This window comes from Euprymna scolopes, chromosome 3 (genome assembly GCF_053919585.1).
Source record: "Euprymna scolopes isolate OS-2025 chromosome 3, ASM5391958v1, whole genome shotgun sequence".
Classification (NCBI taxonomy): Eukaryota; Metazoa; Mollusca; class Cephalopoda; order Sepiida; family Sepiolidae; genus Euprymna; species Euprymna scolopes.
This window is the reverse complement of record NC_136484.1, coordinates 133258004-133270503: the sequence shown is the minus strand read 5'-3', so window position 1 is coordinate 133270503 and position 12500 is coordinate 133258004. Positions and strand designations below refer to the sequence as shown.

General features: G+C 27.9%; 1 protein-coding gene across 2 annotated transcripts in view; it reads right to left on the bottom strand.

Annotated features, from left to right (window-relative positions):
* The window catches only part of LOC145259121 (nucleolar protein 4-like), a 1685616-nt gene that overhangs the window by 1334758 nt on the left and 338358 nt on the right, over positions 1-12500 (bottom strand). For both annotated transcript variants that reach the window (XM_080116807.1, XM_080116798.1), the window contains exon 2: positions 1397-1438. In XM_080116807.1, the coding sequence (XP_079972933.1) occupies positions 1397-1438 (42 nt within the window). The remainder of the gene's footprint in view (positions 1-1396; positions 1439-12500) is intronic.

The window sequence follows — 12500 nt, the reverse complement described above, 5'->3', positions numbered from 1 at the left end:
GTGTGTGAAAAATCAAGGCATTTACAATAGAATAACTGGCAAAGAAGCAATCAATTCATTAATTAGCTTGTCAAGCAATTAATGTATGAAGGTAACGGGTAATCTATAATCTAACCGAAAATTATGCCAAAGTGAATTGTACAAGAAAATCTTTAACATTATAAAATGCAAATAATATAACATGGTTCTAACATATCTAAAATGTAGAGAATGCCATAATCGGTGTGAAGGAATTATTGTAAAATCGATGGTTGTGGATCAATATATATTGCAAGTCAGTCATTTTTGTATTATTTTGATTTATTGAAATACTTTTCTTATTTTCAGTGTGATTTTCACAACGTTTCGCTCGATGTAACCTCCGACCACTAGTCTAGGACCACAGACGCAATAGTCAGAGTACTTGGAAAAATAAATAGTAAAATTGATATTCTCCTGAAGGTTGAGGATTCAATTCTCTTTTTTTCTCCGACCGATGAATACAATTGCGAATTACTTAGGACTTATATCCAGTCATGAGTGACGAGACAAAGGTATGCTACCTGTGTGAATTACGTAAGAGTCTCGTTCAAAATTCTGTCCGAGTTCGACAAGATGCAGCTGAAGAAGGTCGAGTTACATCGTCTAAAATTTTGTGAATATCACACTCAAGAAAAGATTAGTAGTTGAATCGAAATAATTCGAATAATTAATTTTCATCTAAAAATTTCAGAAACGTAATTCATTTTTATTTTTATCACCATATATATATATATACATATATACACACATATATACATATATTATTTTAATACCTAAAGACACTAGTGTTTCACTCGTTCGGAAATCATCAGTGCAAGGAGTTACGATTACAGACGGCCAGGAGATTCGAACTCGGACACGGAGCCATCTCTTACTCCATTAGCAAGACACAAACCACACGGGTAATGTAAAGCGTGAAAAATACAGTTGGAATTGCCATTTACATAAAGCATATGTAAATATGTTTATATATATATATATATATATATTTATATATATATATATATATATATATATAATGATTTTGTATAGAAACTTTATATAATGTGATAATTTTGAAATTTTCTGAAATTGAAAGACAATTATTCTGAAGGAAAATTTAAATTGTTTGGGTTGATAGCTGGAATTTAAGGAGGGGTGTATTAGAACATAATATGCTGATAAAATCTGTGTAATTCAAACGCTATCTTCGCACACTAACAAAACAAAGAAAATCAAAATGAAATTCGCAACAAATTACACATAAAAGTAACACCAAAAACACTAGGAAAACAAACTGAAATAAACAATACGGAAAACTGAAAATGTGTTTATATATATATATATATATATATATATATATATATGTGTGAATGTAGGTATTGATAACGTTTACCTTGATCTGGGATAAGTGCTGATTATGGTCTGCTACCTTTTTCTAAAATTACACAACAAAAGATAAAAAGAAATTTACTAAAGAATTCTAGAATAAAAAAAGAAAGCAAAGAGAACAAAAAAACATAAATCAAAGGATAAGTTTAAATAATTAAAAACGAACAGAACAAGGAAAACTTATGAATAAACAGAATAAATTAAATAGTAAGGCGGTCACCTTTCAGTCGGTGTAAACATTCGGTAGACTATGTAATAAAATGGAGGAGTGGTCAGATTTGACGGACAAAATCAGATCGAAATGATTTGTTATATTTGTCGTTATTTTTTTTCTGTAGAAACAAAATGTATATATGTATTCATATGCATACGTGTCTGAATTCACATGATTGTGTATATATATACACACATCAACACGGAAGCCTTATATAATTTCATTATTTTCTAGATCTACTGCATTCATTCGGACACTTTCTTATTTTGAAAGATTTATATTGCAGAGGTACATACGCACCAACTCTCACAGACACCCCCCATATATATATATATATATATATATATATATATATATATATATATAAATAAATGTAAATTTGGTTCGTTACAAGTGAATAAAACCATATTTCTACGTTACCAATTTATTTGAAATTTTCAGACAACCCATCTTTAGAGTCGAGGTATGTTTTCATGTTATTAAAATAAATTTACCTCGCGAATTATTAAAATATTAAATAAAATAAATATATTTTCGTAAGCCGTTACTGCGAATCTGTTCTGTTGATAAAACTGAACTTCCTGTTCGATTCATTTCCCAGCCACGAATTGACGAAAGATTTCATTTTCTGTTAACTCGATAAGTAAAAAAAACAAACAAAACATAATTCATATGTTTATCTTCCAATTTTTTTTTATTTACACATTTTTTCTTTATTATATAAGGCAAAAAAAAAGTTTGGTCGCTTGCTTTTAGAGTATTTTTTTGGTTTTCGATATAAGATTGGTTGGTAAAGTACAGTTTCTTTTTTTCGCGCTATTTTTTAAATCGTATTTCCAGGTTTAATTACAGTTTTATTATGTTTTTTTATTCAATTGTAAGGTTAAATACACCTTCCCCTCCCCACGTTTAGAATGGCTTTTAAAATATTAACGTTATTATAACAACACGGTTCACCTTCTGCATGAGTACTGTACTTTCACCTAACAATTTAATAAACAAAACATGGTACTTATGCAGAGAAGATACCGTGCTGAAATTACGCTATTAAGAAAGCCATTCTTAACATGGGAAAGGGAGAGTGTTTTGCAACTATTTTATATTTTCACCTAACAATTTAATAAACAAAATATAGTACTTATGCAGAGAAGGTACCGTGCTGAAATAATTCCGTTATTTAGAAAGCTATTCTTAACATGGGGAGGGAGTTTTGCATCTATTCTAAAATATGAATGCTTTTTCTTTATTAAAGAAAGTGGGTACTCGTGCACTTATTGATCCGTGCTGAAATAATAACGTTATTATTTAAAAAGGCATTCTTTACATGGGGAGAAGAGGGTGTTTTGTAACTATTCTGGACTTTCACCTAACAATTTAATAAACAAAAATTAAACTTAAGCAGACAAGGAACAGTACAGAAGCATTAACATTATTTAGAATACAATTGAATAATAATTAAAAAAAACTTTAATTAAACTTGGAAATACGATTTAAAAAATAGTACGGATCGGTAAGTGCATTAGCACCATAAATTTGTCTAATTCTTAATTTCTTATGTTATTGGAAAAAAAAAGAAAAAAAAAAGGTAAATATGAGGAATTACTCCACCCTCGAAAATTCCTTTAAAATTACCACTCCTAACGGTTTTCGGGGTCGCTGAAAACGAAAATAATGAAGGCGAACGAGTAGTTTCCAAGATATGAAGAAATGTTAGTTTAAAAAAAGTGAAGGGTCACTTTTCCATAATAATTTAACGTAAAATGATCACCCACTTTGTGGGCACGATTTTTGGGGTTGGGGCTTTCTTTCTACCCTTGGAAAATCCTTTAAGATTACCTGCTTAAATTGGTTGGAGGGGCGGGGGGCGGGGGGCCGCCAAAGCACCCCCACATACACAGAAAAATGCCCCTCTCTCAGGTGGCCAGAAAGTGGGTGCTCATTCTAAGTTAAATTTAAATTGAATAGTGATCACCAACTTTTCGAAAAAGTAATTTCTTCATATCATGAAAACTTTCTTTTTGCGACGGAAACGGTTTGCAGATTCGTTTTTAGTACACTGAAATCTACAATAAAATATTTCGTTATATACGAACATGAGACGGGCCTTAAAGTAAAATAATACCGGATGTTTGGGGCAGATTTGCCATTTAGTTGTATAATATCCTCAAACCAGGTAATCACTAAAAGGGACTCTTAAAAGTCGTTACCTGTATCGAGCAAAATTTAAAACCACTGATTATATGTCAGCCTATATCACAGTAACATATATTGAGTGAGTTCCTAACAGTATTTTGTATAGTTTTCTTAGTTTAAACTCATTTTCCCAAAATGTCCCCAAACTTAACGTGTTCGATACAGTCTGCCGCCATTTGTATTTTTTCAAATATACCGATGAACACTGCATGTTTTGGAACTGATTAAACATTATACATTACATAAAAACACTAAAACATTATCCAGTTAGGTAGAACATTTACTTTTCGTGCCTTTTGATAACATTTATTTGTTATATATTCATTTTTTGACAAATTCTTTGTATCTGTTAATACAAACCATTTTCATTTAATGTAACGTTTAGTCAGCTCGAAAAACAGTGTTTATCGGTGTATTTGAAAGATACAAATGGTAGCGGACACTGTTGATTATGTTAAGTTTGAGAAAGTGAGTTAAAACTAAAAAAAACTATACAAAATACTGTCACAAACCCACCGATTATGTCAGCCTATGTCATGGTAACATATTCGGTGAGTTTTTGACACTGTATTGTATAGTTTTTAGTTTTCAACTTAATCTCCCAAACTTAATGTATTCAACAGTTTGTAACCATTTCTGTTTTTCCAGCCGATTAAACATTTTACCTTGCATAAAAACACTAAACTATTATCCAGTTAGGTAGAAATGTAACTTACCTTACCTTTCATTTGTTTTTGGACAACTTTTTCGAATCTGTGTATAGTAACCCCATCACTCAAATATTAATTCCAAACTCACATTTTTGTATACAGAAAAAAAAAAAAAAAAATTAGCGTTTCAACGTTAGCTGATTGACGGTAATCCTGAGGATCAGTATCCAATTCTGCAAGAGTACCATTTTTTTTCATTTTTTTTCTTTTTTTTTTTTTAGAGTGAATTGCTGTACTAAGAATATAAGAAACATGCATTTTCTCTTTTTATAAGAATTTTCCATTTCACCAAATTTAGCCACAGCTACGCGTGGCAGGCTACAGCTAGTATATATATATATATATATATATATATATATATATATATATATATATATATGTATATATATATATATATATACAAGGTGACCCCCCCAAAAAAAAGACAAAAGCTAAATAAAGGCAATCTAATACATATGCTGTAGAACGAAGAAAAAAAAAGTCCAAAGACCCTAATGTTTTGATGTAATGTTTTGAATATAATAAACTAGTTATGACCAAAGTTTCATTTCATTCGGACAAAATACTTAGAAACGAGGATTAATTAGAGTTGGGTCCCGTTTTGGGGGTAACCAGTATATATATATATATATATATATATAATATATATATATATATATATATATATATATATAGTCCTGGTCAAGTCTTAAGATCACTTAAGAAAGTAAGCGTTTACGCATAATATCGAATTTTTAATCAACAGATGGTTGTAACCATTGTCAAAAGGGAAAATGTGATGGAAAAAAATGGAATCTGCTTCATTCGAAAACTTAACCCTGATCTAATAATTATTTTCTCAAAACAACATTTTCACCTGTTCAAAATGATGAGACGTCTTTAATAAAATCGGACAGTTTTGAAAACATGAGTACGAAAAGCTTTCTATGTTACTAAAAGTAACTTGTTAGTGGATAAAACACATCTTACTAAATTATAAATGGCAAAACGGAAACCATTATCAGAGTTTGAGAGAGGAAGGATCTTTGAGTTTAATACCGGTGGACTCTCCCATAGATCCATTAAAAACGAAGTGAATCGTAGCAAAACGGTCATCACAATTTTTTAAAGAAATCCAGATCAATATGGACACAAAAAGAGTCCAGGTCGACCAACAAAAAAATGTATAACCCCATCACTAGATCGCCGTATCAGAAGTTTAAAAAAACTCCAGTATGAGTTCCAATCGATTGAAAAGCCAAACAGCAGCAGAATGTAGTCCTAAAACCATCAGAAGGCATCTGAAAATGAACGGTTTCAATCATTTAAAGTAATTGCAGAAACCACGTCGTCTTGAACAGAACAAAACTAACCGACTTAAATATGGCCCAAAGTACAAGACGTGGGATGAAGAGAAGTGGGAAAATGTAATTTTCTCTGATGAGAAAAAGTTTAATCTAGATGGTCCAGATGGATTTCAACACTATTGCCATGATACACATTTGCTCAAAGAGACTTTTTCAACTCCCCATAGTGGAGGAGGGTCTTTAATGATCTGGGGTGCTTTCTCGTCAGCGGGGACCCTAAATTTGCAAGTAGTGAAAGGCCGGCAAACATTATTGAAGTACATTTCAATGCTTGAAAATGCTTCTACCAGGACTGTGTGGAAGAAATTGGATTTTCCAGCAAGACAACGCTGCGATACACACTTCTCGACAAGCACGAGAATAATTTTCTTCAAATAATATAGAACTGTTAGATCATCCAGCATATTCTCCGGACCTCAATCCCATTGAAAATCTTTGGGGATGGATGGCAAAAGAAGTGTTCAAGGATGGAACCTAGTATGATTCGATAAAGGGACTTTCTGATTCAGTTTTCAGTACATGGGATAAAATTCATTCGCAACTAATAAAAAAACTTAGTCGCAAGCATGCCGAAGAGAATTTTTGAAGTAATTCGTAATAATGGAGGCTATACTAAATACTGAGACCCTTTTTAGTAATTTATAATTGCCTTTTGTTAGATAAATTATCAGTTGTCTTATCATTTTGACGAGGTGAAATTTTTGTTTTTTAAAAAATAATTATTAGATCAGGGTTAAGGTTTCGAATGAAGTAGATTTCATTTTTTTCCATCATATGTTCCCTTTTGGCAATGGTTTCAACCATTTGTTTGATTAAAAATTCGATAATCTGCGTAAACGCTTAATTAAGTTGTCTTATGATTTAGGTCAGGACTATATATATATATATATATATATATATATATATATATATGTATATATATATATGTATATATGTATATATATATATGTATATATGTATATATATATATATATATATATGTATATTTATATATGTATATATATGTATATATATGTATATATATATGTATATATATATGTATATATATATATATGTATATATATATGTATATATATATGTATATATATATGTATATATATATGTATATATATATATATGTATATATATATGTATATATATATATATGTATATATATATGTATATATATATGTATATATATATATATATATATCCTTACTTAGATTTACAGAGTGAAGAAATTTTGTTTGTTTATTTTTCAAGCATTTTTATATATTTAAGAAAAATTATACAGCTCACTTTAGTTCTTAAAGTAATCTTAATAACATTTGTAATAACATATTGAAAGTTCAATTTATCAATGCCCATTCTAAAACCTCAAATTATGTGCTCGTCTTTGCTATTATAGGTCGCGTTTCGTATGTTTTAAAATATTCATTCATACTCATACGTACTGCTACCGCTGCTCTTTATACCGGTTTTAAATGGATCGCAAGACGTCTGCCAATGTTGCTAATATTAATTATTTGTATTACTTTTATGTTAAATGTCTGTTATTTATGTAATATTTGTTTATCTTGTTTGATTAATAAACATTGATATGTTTTAATAGGGCTTCAAAATATGAAGAAACATAAACCTCTTGATTATTATAAGAGACAAAGAAAAAATGGCATAATCATTGTTGCATTTGTAAAAGTCGATATTTGTGCCTTGTTCTTGTGTTATACATTGTCACACGAATTACTTTCTTGTGTAAGAAGAGTTTTATATTATTATTAAAAATGTGTTTAGGAGTGTATGTATTTTATTGGAATGCATTACAAATAGGCTTACCTTAAATAGACTCTACTAATAAACACAGAAAAGCCCAATAATACATACCATACAGTAGCATTATATGGAAACAATATACGTAATTGCTTTTCGCAAAGATTATTGTGCTGCATGTTGTCATATGCAAGTAATTTTATGAAATAATTCGTTTACAACATATCTTAAAAATATAAAGATAAAGAAAATACGACAAATATTTTTTGCTGTTATATAAATTTTTAGACTTGCGTAGTAGATAAAAAAAAACTAATCACAAATCAAAAAGTTAAGAGGAAATTAAATTTGAAAAATAATATGGGGGATGATAAAATAAAATGGAATTAGGTGTCATTAACAATCACCAGTATTCAAATATCGAAAATTAAAAAGATTTTACGGTCAAAACAAGCAATATAAAATAGACATACTTTTCAACATTTTACGTTTCTGTATAGTATATTTATTTTCCAGGATTATATTGGATCTCAATTCAACATTGACTTCCTTCCTGGTTTGGAAAATCCATGAAAGTTTATAATAACTTACAAAATAAAAAAAATGAATACGATCAACATGAATGAAACACATTAAAGGCGGGCGTATGGATACCAGAGTACGAGATCAGTATTAATAATGCCCTTTCGTGTCTGGAAAAGACATTATTTTATGCGTTAATATAACAAATCGCGCGCACAGACACACACACGCACACACACACATATATATAAGTATGTGTATTATAAAAAAATAATAAAGAATATGTCCTCAATAAAGATACTTACAAATACAGAAAAAACTCAACACGATTAAGAGGAAGAATTAATAAAATTAAAGAAAAAATAAGAAATACAAGTTACTTATATGTTAATAATAGTAATAATAATAATAATAATAATAATAATAATAATAAAATTTAGAATATATTTATGTGTATACATATATATGCATATGTACATATGTATACACACGCATATATATATATATGTATATATATATATATATATATATACATATATGTGTGTGTGTATGCATATAAACATAGAGATAAATACATACATACAGAGGGAGTTGTCCTAAAATGATTAGACACATTTATTAATAAGTACATTTAATATCAATCTAAAAAACTATATTATTTTTATCTTATAAATGTACATACAATGCTGTTTTATTTCACACAGTCTTAAGTATTTAATCGACCAAATGCTAACATTGCTAACACACAATTGAAGGACATTCACGAAAGTTCTAAATACATCGATGGATCATTGTGGGTGGAATAGCAGCAATTTCAGAACGAATAACTTTTTTCAAAATAGTTTTAAGAGATCAAGTGCGGTGGCTGATTAATTTTTATTTACAACATCCCCACAAGAAAAAGAAAACAATTCAGATGTTTTGGTCAGGGGATTTTGTGGGCAAACAAACATCACGGCGGGAAGAAATCAAATGATTCGGAGACATTTCTTAAAAAAAAGAAAAATGCATATCTAAATGGATTTTTACCTAATTAAAATCGAATGGCATTCTACGTACATTAAAAAAAAAACAAATTAAAATTATTTTATTTCTTTAATTGTGTTCTTGTTCTACTAATTCGTCAGATAATGCGAAGTCTCAGCAATCATCGTGTCAGACCGCGTATAACAAATTGTATAAGTAATAAACAATGCAGTTGCAAACATGTACGTAATCTGGTAACATGTTTAGACAAAAGGTGTCCACTTTTGTGTGAGTCTGGGTAGAACCAGCAATTGACAAATGAACGAAAAATAATAAACTTAAAAGGAGATTTGTACAAGAACAAAATAATGATGTAATGAATATTTATCATGTATCTATGAAGTTTTATCATTTCGGTACAAATACTAAAAGGTGACAAAAATTAGTTAAAAATAGGATAAATTGTGGGGAAGAATAACACAATGGGTGGAGGAAATGTAAAATTCTATTCATCTGCGAAATTTGTATTCGATTTCTGGTTACCAGAAAACTGTTTAATTTCTCTGTAATCACATCTAAAAATGAATGACACCACCATATATCCAAAAAGAATCATTAGTGACCAAAAAAAGTGCTTTGTGCGAACGTAAATTAATGCTATATCTATATATAAAAATATAAGATTTAATATTTTTCATGCTTCATTGATATGTTGGAGAATTATACGTACCTTTTAACCGAAACGTCTAAGTGTATATAAATATAGTTAAAAGTATAGATCTGTATGATATCGTATTTTGGGAGCAAAATATGTAAATGCAATTTCTACAAATACTTTAACATCATTTATTATTCCTTTAAATATCCAAGAAAAATATAAACTTCCGATAAATCTTGTGAATTAATTATAACCCATTTCATAAAACGGTCGTCTCATTATTATTGATAACTTCCAAGAACAGCTGAAACATAATTTCTTTCGGGAATACACACACATACACACACACATATATATGTATATGTTTCTATGCAGTTTACATATTTAGGAGTAGTGATTACATATGAACAAATAAAAAAAGTTCTTATTTGGATTGCGCAGTAATAACATATTAGAGCTATAAATATTTTCTTTAACGATGCCACGTTTATAGAGAGAGACACACAATAATTTACTCATTTTCGGAAAGTTCTTAGTTTATTGGTAATAACATTGCGTACAATTGTTTCAACCCCCACTGTTAGTCTGTATAGATATAAGTGTTCATCAAATTATAAATTGGAGAACTTGGCTTAATCAGCGCGTCAGAAAATACATTCAAAAAGTTTCACAGCTCACGAATAGCACTTTCCCAATAATTGCAGCAGGTACATTTGGTTTTTATCAACAAATATATATATATATTTTATATATATATATATTTTATATATATATATATATATATATATTTTATATATATATATTTCATATATATATATATTTCATATATATATATATTTCATATATATATATATATATATATATATATATATTTTATATATATATATATATTATATATATATATATATATTTTATATATATATATTTCATATATATATATATTTCATATATATATATATATATATATATATATATATTTTATATATATATACATTTTATATATATATATATTTTATATATATATATTTTATATATATATATTTTATATATATATATATATATGTATATATATATATATTTTATATATATATATGTTATATATATATATTTATTTTATATATATATATATATTTTTCATATATATATATATATATTTTATATATATATATATATTTTATATATATATATATCTATTTTATATATATATATCTATTTTTCATATATATATATATATATATATTTTATATATATATATATTTTATATATATATATATATATATATTTTATATATATATATCTATATATATATTTTATATATATATATCTATTTTATATATATATATCTATTTTATATATATATATCTATTTTATATATATATATATTTTATATATATATATATATTATATATATATATATATTTTATATATATATATATTTTATATACATATATATATATATATATATTTTATATACATATATATATATATATATATATATATAAAGAGGAATTCATCTGAAATTCGCATTGAGAACACATGCCGTACAATGCAGTAATTCCTCGAATTTTGTAGAAGCTAGAAACCAGTTCGTTCTCATCTACTGCACGTAGATTCTTTTCTACCTTGGATATTACATATTTAAGTTATTTGCTTCGAAGCCACTGTTATTATAATTCTGTGTATTATTTTTTTATTTATTAATTTTTTAAGTTATTATTAAATTAATACTATTTAAATATACGTATTATTATTTCTAGATTTAAAAAAAATTGTTTCAGAGTTGGGGTGATGTTTACATTTTTACGCTAAGCTTTCATTCGACCTCACAATACCGAAGTTAAATTTTGCGTTTGACAGTTCTGTTTTTATAGTTCAATTTCAGGCTGCCTCTATTGGTACACGGTAGTTTAATTTTCAATATTATAATATTATTAAATTTGCTAGCATATATATATTATTATTAAATTTTCCTTTTGATTATAAATAAGTAACCTGTAACTGGAAATTTCCTATTCATGAGCTGTTAGACTTTTATGATAATTTTCCTACACGCTAATGAAGCCCACTGTTGTGCAAATAATGATTTGATATATAATCATATTCTTCCATGCCAATCCCAGGGTCTGAAATAATTGTACGCCATGTTGCGACCAACAAAAGAAAAACATTCCAAAAACAGGTTAATTATTTTGTATCTATACTGATATCGTAAAAAGAAATATATTGTTATTTATTTATTTATTTATTTATTTTCAGACTTATCCTAATTTTCATAGCTGGCGTTTCGGCCAATTATTCCTTTAATTTTCGTCAGGTGGTTAACCTCGACGGGATAGAAAGGCTGGAACGATCGAAGTGCCAGATCAGATAAGTACGGAAAACTTGGATTCATACGACCAAAAAAAAAAAAAAAAAAAAAAAAAAACCCGACCTTGATCGCTCTTCGGGGCCCGTGGATAGAAGCGTGGGACTGCTACCGTTCAAGCTGAACATTGTCTAAATATAACGGATTCAATCCTATCCAAAGGGAATCAGAGGATTTCTTGGCGGAAACGTGGTGAGACAACAACTATGAAAGGTATTAATCACTGAGAATACAATTAAAACACTCCGCATTCCTATCCTGTCGCAGTTAACAATGTGAGGAATTGTGGGCTGAAACGTCGTATGGATAACAGCGCTTAAATAAATAAATACATGAATAAATATATATACAAATTGCTTATCTCAAAGGATTCCAGTAATAAAAT